General features: G+C 33.8%; 1 protein-coding gene across 5 annotated transcripts in view; it reads left to right on the forward strand.

Moving 5' to 3' along the window:
* The window catches only part of LOC124354551 (transcriptional regulatory protein GAT1-like), a 36,964-nt gene extending 22,325 nt beyond the window's left edge, over positions 1-14,639 (forward strand). For 4 of the 5 annotated variants that reach the window (XM_046805095.1, XM_046805091.1, XM_046805094.1 and 1 more), the window contains 7 exons: positions 2,791-2,900; positions 3,679-3,796; positions 7,498-7,621; positions 8,870-9,186; positions 9,648-9,897; positions 10,697-10,941; positions 11,678-14,639. In XM_046805095.1, coding sequence (XP_046661051.1) covers positions 2,791-2,900; positions 3,679-3,796; positions 7,498-7,621; positions 8,870-9,186; positions 9,648-9,897; positions 10,697-10,941; positions 11,678-11,773 — 1,260 coding nt within the window. In that variant the 3' untranslated portion in view covers positions 11,774-14,639. The remainder of the gene's footprint in view (positions 1-2,790; positions 2,901-3,678; positions 3,797-7,497; positions 7,622-8,869; positions 9,187-9,647; positions 9,898-10,696; positions 10,942-11,677) is intronic. The other variant, XM_046805092.1, reaches the window with a different exon arrangement.
* Positions 14,640-20,865: the final 6,226 nt, after the last annotated feature.

Consider the following 20,865-nt stretch of genomic DNA (forward strand, 5'->3'; position numbering starts at 1 on the left):
GGGTTACTGTTACAATACAGTATAATCTTTGTACTTATTATATAAAAAAGATATGGCAAAATGGTTATATTAAATAATATATTAGATGTAGAAAATTAAATGTTATGTGAGTTGAAAAATTTTATACAAATGGGTGGGTCTATGGTTTTGAAATGTTTGTCATCTTACAATTGTGAAAATCAAAGGCTGCCAAAAATGACTGTATATTATGTAGTTTAGGTTTATAGCAATATATAAAGAAAACTCAGTCTATAGCTAAACATTGAAAGATATGCATAACATCTAGGTAGGCCATGTTCATTGTTCATGCATTATGTACACCTTAACCCTAGTAGTGGCAGTCATTTCACTTGTTAATGGCAGGCCGTTTCTGTGTGTTGCGTAAGGTATTTTTCTTTTTATTAAAAAAAATACATATATATCAGCAATTATGGTGTATTGTACATTGGTTTTATTTTTGAAAAGAGTGGAGAATAACATTCTGTTCAGATAACTTAAATTTTATAGTAGGTGTATTTTTGTTATATATATAATGTACCTAATGTTTTTACTTTAATTGCGTGGGACCATGGTTTGAAAATATTTTTATTCCTAGAATTTTGAAACTTCATGATAACCAAAAGTTGTGTCAAATATTATGTAGGTTTTGAAAATATATAGGTTTTTAGGAATATATACAAAGAAACTAAAATTAAGTGTGAAAATTAAAAAAAAGTGCCTAAAACCCACCCGAATAAATCAGCAAATATCAATCTGAAATTTAGTAATAATAAAAAACGTAATTTTTTTGAGCCATGGTAAAAAGAAAGAATAAAATAACAAAATTATATGTACAGTGTTAAAATAATTCAATAATTAGTGTGTTTATGGTTTGTAATGGTTTTTATTTCTGACTTGGGCTAAAACAATACTACAATATGCATCTAAATTTAGTAAAGAAATATATCACTGTTAGTATTATTTACTAAAACTACTCACATAAGAACATTACAAGATACAGTGGAACCTCGATAAGTCGGATTAATCGGGACCGCGGCCGATCCGGGTTAACGAAAATCCGGGTGAGCCGGAGAATTAGGTAAAAATTAATAAAATACGGTATACTTACAGATAAACTCCATTATAATTGTAAAAACATCAAACATATGCACATTTAATTATTATTAATCCTTACAGTACATTTATAACTGTTCATTTCCTGGTAAAAAACTCAGTCAGCTTTGGTTGTGCCAATGTCGTCTGCCGCGTGCGTGCTGTGCGATCCCGCAGTCTCTTCAACATGAGCAATTCAGCCGCCGATGTTTCTGCCTGCCGCTCGAAATAAACCATTAGTTCGTTTAGTTTGGTCACTGCATTTCCATGACTCATCACTGGATCTTCAATGTCCCCGTCTGCCTCCTCAGCGTCTGATTCATTAGCATCAGGTAAAAATGACGCGATCACTTCTTTGTCAGTAAGTGGAAAGGGTCAGGATTTGGGGAAATACGCGTCTGTTATTGTTTCCGAGAATCCGGGACAATGACCGCCACTCTGCCGCCGTATGCCATGAGTCACACACTCACTATCGTACAGTCCCATCAAATACTGTTGCAACATCGATTCACGGATACTATACCACTCAAAAATATTACGTTTTTATTATTGAAATGTTTGTCTGATTTTTAATTTTTTAATTGAAAATCGGTCCGGGTTAGCCGGACTTCCGGGTTAACGGGAGCCGACTTATCGGGGTTGTACTGTAATAATAAACACGTTTTATGCAATAATCAATAAATATTTACAGTTAATGAACGTAATAAAGGAACAAAATAACCAATACAGTCTGTAAACAACCGTGCACTGCCGTAGCAACAGAGTTGAAAATAAATTCCACTTGATAAACAGCTGATTGCGTCATCTGTTCTCTCGCGACAACTATTGAAAAAACTCTGTAGACAGATTCTGATGTTTGCAATGGTGCCCGAATCACGTTAATAAGACGAGTTTATGTACTATAATAAGTGAAATAGTGATGCCATGACTATCTACAACCTCTGCGGGACTGTTACCGACGAATAGTCGTCGATTGCCAACACTAGGGTTAAGGCCCACCGGTAACTATTACTTTGAGATGACATACATGACTGTCAATCCAGTTATTTAATTGTTTATAAATAATATAACAATCACGGAACTAACGTATAAAAAATAGTATTCAGTAATTAGAACAATAATAATCATTTGTAATGATTACAAATATATCTTATATACACTCTACACAGGACACTAAATTTTATAGCACTAACTAATTATAAGATTACAAATTAAAGTACTGAGCATCAACATCTAACAGGCATAGACAACTGTGTTAGATTGTAATTGTCAAGTTCAAGACAAAGACTATACTGTGTGACGTGGTAAATAAATTCAATGGTCGAGCAGCCTAAGACGGACTTTGAATCTGAATTAGTGATAGTGCAGGTCTTTGACCATAGCACATTTTATGAGTACCTTAGACCTTGTACTGTGTCAACTTTTCCCCTTATTCTGTTTGACAAGATCCTTGTACAGGCCAGCCTCTCCTTATTATAAGTTATTGAGTTGTTTGTACATGTTGTGTGTTGCTAAACTAACATTAGTTTGATAATTCACAAACTAATTGCCTGAATCACGTTGATTAACAGATTTTTTGGGCTATAACAAAGTAATAGCATGTCCAGGAGTTTGGTAAATAACGCCTGCCACTACTAAAGTTGGCCTGCAGTATGTTGTGTTGTGTATGGAGTGCTAATTATTATACTTGTGTTACAGGTGAAACAAGAGCAGGACGACATGTCCGATGATGACTCACACTATGAAGAAACAAGTCATTCAGAAATAAAAAATGAACCTTCATCTTCACCCACATCCTGCCCAAAAAGGTAGGACCCGAAACATTCTAGATTTTTTAAATTCTCAGATTTTTATAAATAGATTGAAGATTAATTAATAAAGATTAGTTAATAAAAATTTAATAATTTTGTTTGGTAAAATCTTGAGTGGATACACCTTTGTCGTAGGAATAATTTTCTTTGTACTGAAACACAATTAGCAATTTTGAAACCAAATTGTTTGTGATTGAAAAGTCATTTTAATGTGAGAGATTATATAATTATAATTTAATAACTTGATGCACTGACATACTTAATGGGTAAGCGATACTGAGCCTAAAGCCCTGTGTTTCTTGGTTAGTGTTAGTAACTAATATGTATCAAATTAAGGAAGTGAGTGATAGTGTTATTAATATTTCGACCTTTCATATATTGATAGGCTGTATATTCCATTGCCACCTTGCTCCAGACTCCATATCATGTGAAACGTGATAGAGAATTCTAGTACACTCTGGTCTTGAAACTGGTGTTGGATTACAAAAATTTGCCATCATTTTCAGAAGACTAGTTAGTTTAAACCTTTTGGGAAGTTTTACATCTTGAAACAGTGATTTTACATTTAAAAGTTAGGTTAGGTTGGGATATAAACAATGCTCAATCAAAAGTCAATCGTACAATAAAACATCATAATAATTTTTCAGTTCTGTTCAGTTTAAGTTTTTAAAAACTTCAAATTGAGTTATGATTGTAATATAGAGAGAAACAACTGCAACTTAACTTTTGGTATCGGTCACCACTAAAATAACAAATGTATTGTTTCATGTTTTAGTGAAGCCAATAGTCTGCTTCGGTCTCTGATGTCTGGAGCTCCCCACAGTGGCCGCTATGGGAGTGACAACGAGGTTCTTGCCTTCAATAGAACCAACTTTCTTGCCCATTACATCGGTGTAAGCATTAACATAGTGTGTTTATTTAGACAATTGTCAAATATACAAATGCTGCGGAAATCAACCAAATGTGTTTAAGCTACTACATAATCAGTTTAAGCACGATTTAAATTTGTTTCTTAGCTCCAAATTGTGTGATATATGACACAAGCCATGATGAAGAACTGACAATTTTTTTCCTTCCATTTGCCTTGTTAAATAATGTTTTTAAAGTTACACATTAAAATCCTATGTTTAGATTTTTTGGTGTCTACATAGTGAACTCATTTCAAGATTGATAATGTTACTGTATGTTGTGAAACAAACTTAAACAAATGTAGTCCAAACTTTAATTATTATTGTCAGTTTTTTTTTTTAAATTTAACAGCAATATTTTGTTTAACATATTAAGGGAGCCGTTGGGGTTATTCACAACCATTATTACTGTAAATTTTAATAAAGTCCACTTTGAACAAAATATTGTTATTAAACACAGAATAAGTGGTAATGTTTAAAGATACTAAGAAATACACACACACACACACACACACACACACACACACAATAAAATTAAAATTAAATTGTTTAACAACAACAGATTTCTGTCCCTTTTTAATTTTGTGATAACTTTAATAACCTTTAAGAAAAATAAGAAAAGTCATTTTTATCTTGATACTAAAATTTAATGCTGCCCAAACATTTTTGGTCTATTTTTATGAAAAATGTTTTCAATTTTAAATCTCTTGGTGACCTCAAAAGAGTTATTTTGGAAAATTATTGGTGAATCATTAACTATCTAAAAATTGTGTTTAAACAGTATTCAAAAGAAAACCGAAGATAAAAACATGGAAGAGAAACAGCTGAAATCAGTAAAATTTCACTATAAATGTGTCAGATACTGGTTTAAGTTTTAAATTAGCTGTTCTTCATTAGTAACATATGTGATATTAAGATAAATCATTCTCTTACTATGGCTAGTTTTATTCTCAAACTTATTCTCAGCTCTTTACAACGCAGTTACATTGTGGAAACGTATCTTTGTAGAATTCTGTTTGAGATAAGTAAAATATATTATGCATAGATAGAATAGAAATGCACATGGATATGTGTGCACACGCCTCAGTGTGGCAGTTTCCATGGCTGCACACTGTATATTGTGTATGTGTTTCAACTTAAGTTTATCCATTTTGATTTTTAACATGTATGAATTGCCTTTAGCGAATAAACGCGTAAATGGTAATACCTTTTATGATCAGTCAGATTGAAGTCACTTGCCTTACAGTCTTAGAAAAGGTGTTTCATGAATACAGAAATTTACTTAAAATGAAAAGTTTGTCTTCATATATTTGAGGTTTAATATTCTTTTGATTCAAGTAAGTGACTTTAAAACAGATTAGCCTTAATAGTTTTATGATTAAAATATATTTTTATAATCTTTTATTGTTAAAAATTTTAAGTAAATTGGATTTATAAGCATTTATTTCGATTTGTTTTATTAATTATTGACATTTAAATGGCCATTAATAAGTGCTTAGTGACCACCTGTTAAAAACGTTACACGGGATATGATCTTGTTAAGATACTCATTTATATAGGCTATTGTTATAGTTAAGAATGTATATTTAGAGCTCCAGTAGAAGGTGCTTGGTAAGACTTATCACATTTATTATACAGAAGTATTATTTATTTTTAACCCTTTGAGCCCCGGACCTAAAAATATAGTTTGTGCAAATTTTTACCAAGTCTAGTTTTGCAAGTAACTGTCTAAAAACCCCAAGGCCTTTTCAGTGATTTTGTACGATTTCATTTGAAAAATCATACCATCACTAATATACTAGCTAATGGCCTAAATAATACATTAAAATGTTTGAAATAAGGTACTTTACAAATAAAAAATTTGATAAGGGCTAAAAAATGTTTAATGTACTTTTATATATGTAAAATAACGCATATGTGCAAACTAAAAAAAAGAAAAAAAGTTACATTTAACATTTTTTAGAAATAAAACAAGGAAAAATTAACCTGTGGGAAATAATTTTATTTCATTTGTCATGTTATTGCAAACATGCAAAAAATTGTCAGACAGATTAGTTCAATAATAAATATTTTGTAAAATATTTTTTTTAAATGACACAAAACCTGTGACGTACTAGGCCTAGGTTGTGTAACATTATTCTGAGCTGATGTAGATGGTATCTCAGGTGTTAAGTCTTTAGCACTAAATAGGCCTACATTTCTGCCATTGTCACTATCATATTTAGGATCATACGTCGGATCAAGGTCACTATCATTGTCAAAAATATCACATAATACTGAATCGTCACCTGAAAAGTCAATATTCAATTGTCTGTCAATGTCACTTGAATGTTCTGCTAGGTTTGAGGGTACTTTGGGATTATACCGACCACACCCAGACATGAATCGTTATTTGACATTTCGCTTCTACTGATTACTAGATTAGCGTAAAACAATATTTCGTCAATATAAAACAGGAATTGTCTTATCGCAAACCCCTCCCCATCCTCAGACAGAGGTCAAAGTCGAGCGGTCTAGTAGATATCGTGATTGCAGAGTCGCGTCGCTTTCTTGTACTTCCGTGTTTTACCTCTACATTTCTCCAAACACAAAAATTCAACAAAAACAAACATTACCAAACTAAAACTAAACTCTTTATTGAAAAAAACACTCAAAACTTGTTTTTATTCTTGATCACATTCCGCCACCCAAAATGCGAGTGCCTCCGGCCATCAGCGCGGGCTTCGGCAGCACACGCGCTGATGTCAACGAAAGAAAAACATCCCTCAAGATAGTACCTATCAGTAAAATATCAAATTCTAGAGGGGCTGATCAGAAATATAAATTGAATTTTAATGGAAAGGCAATTATGTACCTTGCAAATCATGTGATGCCGCGCGGCCTGCCGTAATCGGGATTCTCGAGAAAGATAAGATAACAGCGACAACAATACCGATCACAATACCTGGAAATGCTTGTAAGTTTGTAATTTTGTAATTACAGAGTTGTTTTTTCGTTCTATCATGTTTGTTTCTACTAATTAATTTTTTTTGTGTTCTTCATACTGGTGTGGTCGGTATAATCCCAAAGTACCGGTTTGAGTCACCCATTATTTACAAAATTAAACAATATTTCATACTGAAAGTACCGAAACAATAATATAACTGTCTACTCACACAAACGGAACGAACATCAAAATAAATACAGAAGTGGAACAAACACAACACAGTCTACTAAACGTAAACAATGTCACAGCAGATGCAGATGTGTTCTTAGTAACAGCTGATCTTCTTACTCTTTCTTTAGGAGTAGTGTAAATATTATTTAGTAACATTTGACCATGAAATAATATTGTACATGTATGAAAATAAAATTATAAGTTATAAAACCACTGGTGTCGCTAAAATTAAACACTTAAGAGCCATTTATAATAACTTATATCATGCCGACGACATATCGTCGGCTGGGGTTTCTCGCACTATTTTTACCACCGGAATATCGTCGGCCTGGGGTTTTTAGACAGTGAAATTTACCGACGATATACCGGCGGCTGGGGCTCAAAGGGTTAACAGGGGCCTAAGGATTAAGTTAAGAACACATTCTATGACATAGGTTTATTGCCAAGTTTGTTCTTATGTTTGATGTAAAATAGTCTTTTACATCCAACATCAACTCTCATTCTGATCCGTTTCATTCCTTTTTTTAAGGAGTCAAATGGTGAGTCGAGAGCCGCTCGCGGGAGGCGTAAGCAGAGTTGCCCATTGCGTGCTACTGAGTTGGCGTTCCGTAGCCACACCCAGCCCCACACCATACACAATGGATCCCTCAACGGTGAGTGATCTTTATATGATTTCAGGTGTTTTTGGACATAAGAATAGAATAGAATTGATATTTTAATTAAAGTTATTTATTACAAAACACTAAAGTATTGATTTACACAAGTTTTCAGATGTATGTGATATGCACTCTTCAATATCACCATAGGTCCCTTGAAGATCGTCCTCTTTTTACCTGCTACATATAAATCTTGTGCTCTAATAACTGTTCCATCATTATTTTATAATTAGAATTAACATTTCTATAATATGTCTATCAAGAAATAGAAAAACTATAATTTTGTTATATTTTCAAATTATGAATAACATACTGTGGGATGGTAAAAAAAGATATATGTATATATATATATAATAGACACAATATAACTTTATTTTGTTTTTGTTATTTGGGGAAAAAAGTACAGTAGCCTTGATAAAGTACAGTTACAATTTTTAAAATAAAAATAGAGCATTAATACAGAATTAAATGCAAGTACTTGGCATTTTAAGAAATAAAAATCAATTAGAGAGTTTATTTTTGACTTAAATGAATAATGGTTCTTTAATTTATAACAGAACCAATACTGTTTCACCGTATTTTAAAGACGTAATAAGAAAAAATGTAATGAAAAAAGTGTGTGTCAGTTCTATGTTTAAGAAGTCTTTGGTACTTTAGTATTATCTGGAGGCCACTAGTTTTTGAAGAGTCTTTTTTTACCAGAGACTTGAAAAAACTAAATTATTAGAAAGAACAGGATTAAACTGATTTGCTATGAAAATTACACATCATGACCACCTGTTCTCGTTTCCTGCCTCGGAGGTGATGTCGGCGAGAAGGATAAACTATGTCCTATTTGTTATTAGATTACATAAGTAGGTAATATATTCATCCTTATTATGAATATAATATTTTATGGATAATATAAAAATATAACAAACGAGCGTTCACATGATTGAATTTATGTACTATCTTAAGTTAAGGATCTTTTCTTTTTCGCTAGAAGTGCAGGATGGAGCCGAATCTCACTTTGATGGCCAGGGGCATTTCCGATAGGTATTTTTCTGACTTTAGATCACTAAGACCAACATTAGGTGTAGAAACAATAAGGCCGAAAGCAAGTAAAAACTCTACCAGTCCTTCTGAGTAACAAAATTAAACATGTTTAATGCAGTTTAGAGAAGTAATTAAAAAAAAATATTTGTTAGAAATTAAATAGAATTTTTCTATTGAATGTTGTTTAATCTTATGTTGTTTGCTGTGTAGGTAAAGGCTCTGTGACCATTACTCCCTTAGAAACAGAAACAGAAACGGAACTAGAACTGGAAGAAGAACCACAACCACAATCACAGAATAATATCTCACGACTTTTGGAAGCCGCTAGCTACGCGGAGCGAAGGGCGGCGGCAGCAGCAGCGGCGGCGGCAGCAGCAGCAGCAGCCGCTGCGGCAGCAGCGGCAGCTCGGCAGGAAAGCCCGATTATTAACACAGATGAAGATATAGAAGAAGTTGACTTGGACGACAATGCCCAGGCTTGGTGTGGCACCACCATTTTCAAGACGAACAATGGCAGTACCCCACGGGTAAGTAAAAAATGGCCTTTAGACACACACTTCAAATGTGTTAATTAATAGTTTAAATACTTCAGAAAAAGTTGTAGAGAATGACAAATATTCAAGAGGCACAATAGAGGCAAATATGAAAGTTACGTAACAATATACGCAAATAACGGACTGATTGTTTTGTGTTCTCCCTCATCCTCTGACCTCTCTCTATGTAACTAGAGTGAGACCAGGCTGCTTGACATAATTGTATTGTTATTAATTTTATTTTTTCTGTATTAGTCTTCTGTATATGTTTATTTTTTCTATTAAAATGACCATAAATCAATCAAATAACCTTAATTTAGTCGAATAATAGATTGTTATTTATATTCAATTCAAAATTTCAAACATTCATGTATCTCACTATTTGTTAAAATAAAGATGAGTTACTTGGTACCATCATTTATTCTTATATTTAAAATGAGTGTCATGTCTTACAGCAACCATCGCTAGCAAAGAGAATGGACCTCCAATGCAGTAATTGCGGTACACGCACCACTACCATCTGGCGGCGTAACCCTCTGGGGGAGATGGTCTGCAACGCTTGTGGCCTATACTTCAAGCTACACAATATAAACCGTCCTGCTACAATGAGGCGGGACACAATACACACACGTCGCAGGCGTCCACGCGGGGACAAGCGAACAAAAGCTGCGAAGAATATCTTTCCTCCACCTGCCGGTTCATCGGGTATGTAGGCTATCCTGGAGACATGTTAGGTTAAGTTCAACTGGAAAAAACCAACACACATTTGTATTGACAGGAATCTTAATCACATTTCAGATTTCAAAGTTAACGTTGGTTAGTATGTGAGGTTAACAAATAAATTGAAAAATGTTGCCTAAACACTATTAGGTTAGGGCATCTTAGTTACAAGAAGATATGTTATTATTAGATAATATTAATTGACATGCTGTTATGGTGTGTCATGTTAATTATTAATATTGGTGCATAACTAAGTAAAGAATCATTCCTCTATAGTTTGACAACTAGTGTAATCATAATTATTATTACTCGTTATTAACAATAGAATATATTGTTATATGTTAATATATAGTCGAGCAGTTTTTTCAAATTTAATATGAGCTCAATTAGGTAGAACTTGCTATTTTGTTCGAATTAGTAAAGATGCTCTTTTCAATACTGATTAAAATTAAAATTGGTAAATTATGTAAATTGGTATAGCAAAGACTAGACGGCCTGTTCAGGTCAATATAAGCAGGACCTGTTGGTGGGAACGAGTGACTTCAGTTGGTAGGCAACACTGTAACTCTTGCCAGCATAGTTGAAGTCTTTATTGATGCACAGAGTTCAGAATGAAAAGGACTGTGTTGCTCATTAAAAGTTGAGATATAAAACATTTTAATAACTTTTATACTGCGAAATATGTGAGTTTACTAAGTTGAACTCCTAAAAGAATCATGAATTAGTCTACTGACCAGGAAGGGCCTTTTGTGCAGTTTCGTAACCCAGACTGATTCTTTTCCAGAGGCCGGCAGCAGTGGGAACAACTCTGGGGGCAACAGTGGGAACAACTCGGGGGGCAACAGTGGGAGCGAAGAGTGTGACGACATGCTGGTAGCGCTGAGACGACAGATTCAACCACACTTGATGTTAGCGGCTCTACAGCAGTCTACTAACTTCCAGAGACCAACAGCCTCTCCACCACCTGTTGTCTCACCTGTGCACAACTTCACCCGTGAAACTTCACCGAACGAGGCCCCTCTCAACTTGGTAGCTGGCCATCAATAGAAAAAACTTAATTTAACCTGTTCTGTAGTTGTTCCGTCCTCCTCCCAACAAAATATGAAAATTGATCAGAGTAACCTCATATTTCATATATATATTTTTTTGGTTATATTTTAAAACTCAAAATAATATATTTGTATTAAAACATAATTTGTATTAGACAGCCGGGTAAAGAAAATTCTCTACGATTTAAATAAAATCCTTAAATTCAGTGACATAAGTGGTTTTGTTATACCCAATCGATCAATTTTCACATTTTGTTGGGTTATATATATATATATATACTAATCCATAATTTTGCTTTGAAAGAATTATTTGTAGTTAAAATATATCCTTGTAAGACATATATATTCTTTCAAAGCAAAATTATGGATCAGTATACATTAAAATTCAAATTGAGTTGAAATAATTAAATATATTGTACCCAACAAGTAAGGTGTAAGTTTTTACTCACTCACAGTTTAGTACTCCGTGAAGCTTATATATAACTAAAACACCAAAGATATTTTTACTAATTAAAATGTATCCATATTTTATATTTGGTTTAAAAATATTTTAAAGTAGAGCACTGCACGTGTTTTAGTAATATATAATCTTCTCAGTGCACAAAAAAGTGACTGGTTTTCGGTAAAAAATATATTAAATTATTTCAATTCAATTTGAATTTGAATATTTAGGATGGACATGTAAGGATTTCATTGTGAATGAAATGTATTGTCAGCAGAGCTGCGGTTTGGCTCGGATGTTATATGAGAGTATGTTGCGTACCCATGCCAGCCTGATGGGTCGTCCTAGGGCGACTTTTGACCTCTCCTGACCTAATCTACCACAGGGTCCTGCATCCTTCCATCCTGCCATGTCCAGTATTACTTGTTAAGTTTGACTCTCTATTTTCTCTCTTTTTTTTGTTTGTGTTGTGAATTTAAGGAATGTAAACCGCTCTCTATTTAATGACAGTATTAAAGTGGTCTCTGCTTTTTTGTGTTTTGTTCAATTTTTTTTTCTTGATTCGTTTAGCTAGGTTATTAGGCGGATCTGTGATTATGTGTTGTTGCTATTTGTTTTTCTTCTACACCTGACCTTCGTCATGACTGGTGGCTTCTGAGCCAATTGCTTATATAACAAGTGTGTTATAAGCAATTGGCAATTTGGCATCACACAATTTTTAATTTCTCGAATTGGTTTAATGACCTCTAGGTAGTTGATGCTGTAAGATTTATCATGTAAACCACTTTCTGAAGTGGTTTACATGATAAATCTTGTACGCTATACAACATCAACTACCTAGAGGTCATTAAACCAATTCGAGAAATTAAAAATTGTGTGATGCCAAATTGCCAATTGCTTATAACACACTTTAATCAAGGATTAATCAAGATAACCTAAAGTTGTTCGTTTATGTAAGCTATTTGATTATTCCTTGTGTATCAATTTGTATTAAGAATTTGGGATCATGTAGTTGGTTTCTTTACATTTTTTTAAGAATCTCTAGGTATTGATACTGTACAGCATACAAAATATCAAACTTAAAGCAATCTATTGTTAAGATTTATACAAAATTTGTTTTCACCTGTTTTACCACTCAGCCACCATTCATCGAAGCCGGGTGATGTGACAGGGTGATGAGCATTTGTAGCCTTATACTGCGAGATGTGACACATTGTGCCTCTCGTAAAACATAATGTCTGTAAATATTTGCAGTAGAACCATACGGTATTATGCGGCAATAAGCCTTCAAGTGGGCAGCTTATTTATACACTAGCATAACTCATTAATTATTTTTGTTTTTCTTGATATTTTTGTATAAAGTTCCTTTGATTAAAAGCACAAATATTATTTGCAGTGGCATTGTTGCTGCAGCTTTTAGTTGGAATTACCCAGTTTTTAGGACAAAACCCAACATAAAAACTAGGTAATTCCAACTGAAAGTTGCAGCAACAATGCCACTGCAAATAATATTTGTGCTTTTAATCAAAGGAACTTTATACAAAAATATCAAGAAAAACAAAAATAATTCATGAGTTATGCTATTGTATAAATAAGCTGCCCACTTGAAGGCTTATTGCCGCATAATACCTTTAGTGAATACCGTATGGTGTATAAGCTGATTATTAGCTTGCTTTGTTGCGCTCTTACACAAGCGCTGGTTTTTTTTATATTTTTGTAATGTTTATTTATTTTTGATCTGTAATTTTTAATTTGCCTCGTCTGAACTAGTATCGTGTTTGTAACAGATGTCTAATGTTTGTGTTGTTGTTTTTACATTTTTTACTGTATTTTAGCCCAGTAAGAGAACATTTGTGTATTACTGTTTAACATTAGTGTATGAATATCTTTTATTAAATAAGACTGTATCCAGACTGTATTTTATGTTGTACGGATCTTAGTTACAAATGCGATACAAGTGGCACTGACGTTTAATGCTCTCTATTTATTTAGGTAAGTTAGGCTAGTTGTAGTTCTTAGCGGATGGTCAACATGACTACTTAAGTAAGTTAAGACAATTAGGGTCAACTTTTTTTAATGTTAACGACACACCCTGTATTTTTTTATGTCAGCCGTTTGTTGATCGTTTAGCATGTGTAAATATCGTTGACTTTTAAATAGAATGCACTACTAACTGTAGATAGTTAGTTGTAGGGAGCAAACATAGTTTTCACCCTTCCCTTCTAATTGCTCATTAAATCCTCTTGCTCATTAAATTTCCCCCCTGCAATAATATAATTCTCATTTTATTAAATAATTAGTTTTAGTTACGTTTGATATTATGATTTAATTTGTGATTTTGATGGTGTACATTGTTGGCCGGAATTTAATGTAGTTTTTTTAATTATAGTATTGCGCTATATAACAATAGTTATACTTTATTATATTACATTTTCAGATTAATTCTAGATAAGAATTTTATAATGGCAATGCAGGTTATATTATCTATTATGGACTATTATATTGTCTGTCCTGCATTGCCATTATAAAATTCTTATCTAGAATTAATCTGAAAATGTAATATAATAAAGTATAACTATTGTTATATAGCGCAATACTATAATCTAGAATTAATCTGAAAATGAAATATAATAAAGTAAAAGTTATTGTTAACGGTTATATTACAAAATAAAGCAGACAAATAGATTTAAATTTAAATATGTTGTAAACAAGTTGAATATATTTTTGCAACATTGCTTTGTCTATAATAAGTTAAAATTAAAATCTATTATGTCTGCTTTCTTTTGTAACATATTCGATTCTCCTAAATTAGAAACAACTAATTTGAGAACTGAATTTTTAAGAATTCTTTTGGAGTTATGAATATTTTGGAGCCAGTGCTCCAAAATATTCATAACTCCAAAAATAAACCAGCTTAATCCAGTGATTAAGCTTCTCAGACATAATACAGAAAAACATCGTACGATTCTGGCCGACGATCTCTAATACTCACTTTTAATACTCAGTATGAACTGCAGGTTGTGTATTCAGTTAGGTTATATTGTGGATAGCATAACATCCCAGATTGATAGTCTTTTTCATATTTATTATATCTGTTTGTACTAGCATAGTGTTCCTCTATATTTATTTGTTACGACATTTGTCATTTTTATGGATTGAATGAAATTGTGCATATTTAACTGCTAAATGCAATTAATGTGCAATCTTAACAATAAATATATTAATCTTTTATACAAGCTGTCCATGTTTTTTGTTGTGCCCTTTGTTTTTTCATCACCTGTGCCTTGTATGACTTAATAAATCCTTTGTATAATACAGAAGATCCCAAAGTGGCTTTCTAGCCCAAACAGAAAATTAAATATAAAAAATAATTCTGTAAAACTACATCTTGGCAAATCACATGTTATATTATGATTTTTAAGCGTGTACTAAGTCTAAGTCAAAATCTCTTTATTTACATAGTCTTCAAGACTAGTAATGGCGTCAACATGATGTAATCCATAGTAATACAGTGAAACAAGTAATAGAACTAAAGTAAAAATACCACATTTAATCTTTTGTCTTTATAAACATGGTTGTCTCCAATTGTAAAATTCGTTCAAGGAATAAAACGTTTGTTCTTGCAGACAGGTTTTTAGATGTCTTCTAAAATGAAGGTGGTTGGTTGTCTTTATTTCCTCTGGCAGTAAGTTCCATACTTTTGCTTCAGTGTAACTCTGTTTCTTCTCAGTGGATGTTAGTCTGTGTGCTGAAAGGCAGAAGTTCCTTGCATTTCTGGTGTTGTATTGATGATATTGTACTTCGCTGCGTGCAGTTTCAGGTGCATTAATGTAGACATAGGTAGCAGTTTCCAGAATATAAAGGTTGATGACTGTAAGAATCTTCAGTTTACGGAAAGCTCCTCTACAGGTTTGTCTAGGTGGTAATGTCCCCAGTATTCTGATGGCTCTTTTTTGTAGAGTTAAGACATGTTGAATGTTTTAACATAGTGGTTCCACCCCAAACAACGATACCATACCGCAGGTGGGTTTCAAAGAGAGCGTGATATGCAGTCTTGGCTGTAGTTAAGTCGCTTATGGTCATCATTCTATGCATAACAAATAATCCTGAACTTAGTTTACTGTAAAGGGAGTTAATATGGGGTGTCCATGATAAACTGTCATCTATTATAACGCCAAGATATTTGGTTGAGGTAATTTCTTCAAGATCAGGGTGTCGCCCTACAGTCTTTCTGTCTTTCCCAAATATTAGTTGTTGACTTTTACTTTCATTAGCAACTAAGTCATTGCCATGACAATACTGCATTGCCATGCTTAGTGCTATAAAGCTGTCTATCTCTAACTGTTTTGGGTCAGTCTGACTTAGCAGTAGTACTGAGTCGTCAGCATACATTGTCAATTTACTAAAATCCTGCATAAAATGAGGTAGGTCATTCGTGAAGAGATTAAAGAGAACAGGACCCAAGATTGATCCCTGCGGCACTCCTCTAGTGATTGGGTGTGGTTTGGAGCGTGTTATATCAACTTTCCCATTTTTATTATGTTTAATCTTAACCAGTTGACTTCTATTAGATAGATAGCTAGAGAACCATTTATTAGCGTTATTTTGTATTCCAAGGGTTTTTAATTTCTCTAGAAGGTGGTTGTGATCAAGACAGTAAAAGGCTTTGCTGTAATCGAGAAGTACAGTAGTGGCAGTCTTGCCTTCCTCAAGCTGATCCAGAAGGAACTCCATTAAGCTGATCAAAGCAGTTGTAGATTTATCCTTTAGAAGTCCATGTTGGTCTGTGGTTATAAGTTTATGTTGGTTAAGATGATAGAAAAGTCTTTTTAGTAGTTTTTCGAGAATTTTGGTAGTAAGGATATTGGTTGATAATTTTCTGGTTCAGTTGTAGGGCCTTTTTTGTATTTAGGATAAACTTTAGCTACCTTTAGTGCCAATGGGAAGACTCCTGAGGCAAATGACCTTTGTCTATGATATTCCCTTCCAGTTGTAAGATATAGGCTTTGGGCAGTCAGGAAATTTTGCTTTTTCAGAATAACTGAAGGGTTATAAAAGACTCTGTTTTTGTCTTTCCTCTTTTTAAGCTTGGAAAAAGGGCAGGCTTGGTCAAGTGCTAGCTGAAGGATTAAAAGGAAGTTATTGTAGGCTTCATCTGCATTTACTGTGCACACTTTTGCTCAGTCCTCTTTTGTAAGTAACTCTTTCATTTTAAGGAGATTTCTGTGGCTCATATTTCTTTTCCTTATTGCAGTTTGGGGAAGACTTAAACTTGATCCTGTTATTATTGAGCAAAACTGGCCTGTATGGTCGGAAATACCAGTGCTTAGCTCTTCCACGTTGATGTTATTGTCGTCAATGTTTGTACATACTACATCAATCGATGATTGTGAAGTAGGAGTTATTCTAGTGGCTGGTAATTCTATTCTATGTATGTTATGTGACTTAAGAGTGTTATTCATCAGAAGGTAGTCATGTCTTTTCGCAAGGCAGTGTATATTAAAGTCTCCCAGGAGAATTGTGGGATGGTTTACCACTGAAGTCACTTCAAGCATATCCGAGATCACATCCATCCCTGTTTCCAGGTTTCTGTATGGTCTGTAGACACCTAGGACAATGATAGTTAATTGGCTCCGAATAATCTTGACTCTGGCCACTTCATAGATCATCTCAGATGAATGCTCGTCTAAGTTAATTATTTCCACCTTTTCTAATAGACAATCTTGAGCGTAAATGGCTACACCTCCTTTAAGATGTGCTTCTCTGCAGTAATAACTCTTCAAGGAGTATCCCATGAGCCTGATATTTGTGAGTATTTCCTTCTTACAGCCATGTTCAGTAAGTATTACCAGGTGTGGTTTGAGATGGTCTAATAGAACGTTGAGTCTGTCTATTTTATTTGACATTCTATCCATATTTTGATGTAAGATACTTAAAGATTTTTTACTTCGCCTTTCATTTTTAATGCTGAATTTATGACAGTTCTGGTCTTGAAAATTATTTTGTGTCTGGTCTTGTTGCCCTGAGGATTGTCTAAAAAATAATCAAGTGAGTATTGGTTCCTGGTTAAGTTATATGTGTAAGTACTTATTTTTAGCTCAATATACTATGATTTCCTCAAAATACATTTTATGATTTCAATTTGTGAAATAAGCCTTAAGATCGTGTATTAAGAATGGTAATGAATAAATGAATGCGAAGTTTATTTCACTCATTACAAGTACAGAATTTTTCTGGACATTTTTGGACTGTTCAGTGATACAAAAGTTAGTTACACCATGTCTCTAGATCTGTAATATTATCTCTACCTTAGGTGGATAACTAATCTAACAAATAAGTACAATCTAGGTTAAAATAAATCATACCAAAAAGTGAAATGCATGTGTCAGGAATCATAACAAATGTGTTGTGTATCAACTCATGCAGATTATCTTTAAACCTTCCACTTAAGAAAATACTAAAACGAGTAAATTGATCCATCTTGTTTGGTTATTGAAGGAACTAACAGCAGGTGGCTGTTGGAAGCAGTTGTATTGTCGTTGTCTGCTCCCAATAACCTACCACTGATACCTGTTTATGGTTGATTATTGAATGCACTAACAGTAGTTAGTTGTTGGAAACAGTTGTATTGTCACTGTCTGCTCCCAATAACCTACCACTGATACCTGTTTATGGTTGATTATTGAATGCACTAACAGTAGTTAGTTGTTGCAAACAGTTGTATTGTCACTGTCTGCTCCCAATAACCTACCACTGATACCTGTTTATGGTTGATTATTGAATGCACTAACAGTAGTTAGTTGTTGCAAACAGTTGTATTGTCACTGTCTGCTCCCAATAACCTACCACTGATACCTGTTTATGGTTGATTATTGAATGCACTAACAGTAGTTAGTTGTTGCAAAAAGTTGTATTGTCACTGTCTGCTCCCAATAACCTACCACTGATACCTGTTTATGGTTGATTATTGAATGCACTAACAGTAGTTAGTTGTTGCAAAAAGTTGTATTGTCACTGTCTGCTCCCAATAACCTACCACTGATACCTGTTTATGGTTGATTATTGAATGCACTAACAGTAGTTAGTTGTTGCAAACAGTTGTATTGTCACTGTCTGCTCCCAATAACCTACCACTGATACCTGTTTATGGTTGATTATTGAATGCACTAACAGTAGTTAGTTGTTGCAAACAGTTGTATTGTCACTGTCTGCTCCCAATAACCTACCACTGATACCTGTTTATGGTTGATTATTGAATGCACTAACAGTAGTTAGTTGTTGCAAAAAGTTGTATTGTCACTGTCTGCTCCCAATAACCTACCACTGATACCTGTTTATGGTTGATTATTGAATGCACTAACAGTAGTTAGTTGTTGCAAACAGTTGTATTGTCACTGTCTGCTCCCAATAACCTACCACTGATACCTGTTTATGGTTGATTATTGAATGCACTAACAGTAGTTAGTTGTTGCAAAAAGTTGTATTGTCACTGTCTGCTCCCAATAACCTACCACTGATACCTGTTTATGGTTTGATTATTGAATGCACTAACAGTAGTTAGTTGTTGCAAACAGTTGTAATTGTCACTGGTCTGCTCCCAATAACCTACCACTGATTACCTTGTTTTTTGGTTGATTATTGATAGGCACTAACAGTAGTTAGTGTTGCAAACAGTTGTATTGTGACTGTCCTGCTCCCAATAACTACCATGATACCTGTTTTGGTTGATTATTGAATGCACTAACAGTAGTTTAGTTGTTGGAAAACAGTTGTATTGTCACTGTCTGACTCCCAATAACCTACACTGAATTCCTGTTTATGGTTGATTATTGAATGCACTAAACAGTAGTTCAGTTGTTGGAAACAGTTTGTATTGTCCTGTCTGCTCCCAATAACCTACCACTGATACCTGTTTATGGTTGATTATTGAATGCACTAACCAGTAGTTGTTGCAAAAGTTGTTTTGTCCTCTGTCTGCTACCCAATAGGCGTAAATTTGGGGGTGGCAAGGGGTGGCAGTTGCCACCCAGAATTGTTGGAGCCCGGTATTTTGCCACCCCAGAATTTTTGAAGAAAATGTCTAAATAATTACATATAACTTACTTAAACTGGAATAAATACAAGTCTACCAATAGGGACCTTTTAACTTTATCATTTCTCCTATTAATTTTGCTTAGTTAGCACAGAAAGATAGCACGTCTTTTAAAACTTGTAAATCATAAACTTAAAATGAAATATTGTGTAGTAGGGGGGGGTGAGGGAAAAAAAAAAATTTTTACGAAATGAAATAAGGAACATTAAATGCGTGAAGAAGCGAGAATGAGCAATGTAGGCTGACTTCTCGTCTGCCGTATGGGAAACGGCAACTCTGTAATACAACAGTTGGCGAGGATGATTTGGGCATAACAGGGCACACTGTTGTAGTATTTTGTCTTTACAGCTAGAAGTAGACAACGTCTGTCGTGTCGCCTTGGGGGGCTCCCCACTTTAACTTTTTTAACATTACTCCTCGTTCCTAATAGAGAGATTGTTCATATAGGCCTATTTTGACTCACATATCAGTACTTACCCTTTCCTAGAAGATGAATTTTACATTCAAGGAATTAGAGTTAGCGATTTTGTCTAAAAAGAAAGATACCTCACCAGTTTGGATGCTTCACATATAAAATGATAAATACTTTACCATCTTAAAGCACTACAATATCTCTTAAATGTTTTTAATAATATATGGAATAATAAATGGATATTCCCAACAAATATGAAACAAATTCAGCGTTGATAGGATATATTGAAGCCCGCAAAAGACAAAAATGATGAAGCATCATACAGGCCTATATCATTATTCGTGTATGTTAAAGTTTTCAACACTATGATTAAGAATAGGCTTGAATGGTACCTCGACAGGTCAAACATATACCAGGGACACTCAGTATGGTTTCGAAGGAAAAGGGGTTGTTAATGATTATATTTTTTGTACATTATTAACGATATTCACACAGCATCGTGTCTTACAACGAGACACATATTGCGACATCATTGGATATACGAGTGGCGTACGATAATGTCTCAATCCCAGTTTTGTGTAGTAAGATGTTAGAACTTGGTATTCCTAATAAATTTAAATACTGTTTCCATCAATGGCTATCTGATAGGGAAATAATCTATGAGTCATTCTAGTTCAGTACTACCAAGACGCATTATAAGGGCCACCCTCAAGCAGTGTTTTGAGGTCCATATTGTTCTCCAATCTATATTGTGAGGTTAATAAATTTTATACAACAACCCAACCAGATCTTTTACAATACGCTGATGACGTTGTAATATATTCGTCTGGTAATGGTTCTGTGCAAACGCAAAACTAATGTACAAAGAACAATTGATTTCACTTGAGAAATATTTTGGCCAATTGCACCTACATTTCAATGGTAATAAAAGTAAAGTAATTATTTTCACGAGAAAGTG

The sequence above is a fragment of the Homalodisca vitripennis genome, chromosome 2 (genome assembly GCF_021130785.1).
Source record: "Homalodisca vitripennis isolate AUS2020 chromosome 2, UT_GWSS_2.1, whole genome shotgun sequence".
Taxonomy (NCBI): domain Eukaryota; kingdom Metazoa; phylum Arthropoda; class Insecta; order Hemiptera; family Cicadellidae; genus Homalodisca; species Homalodisca vitripennis.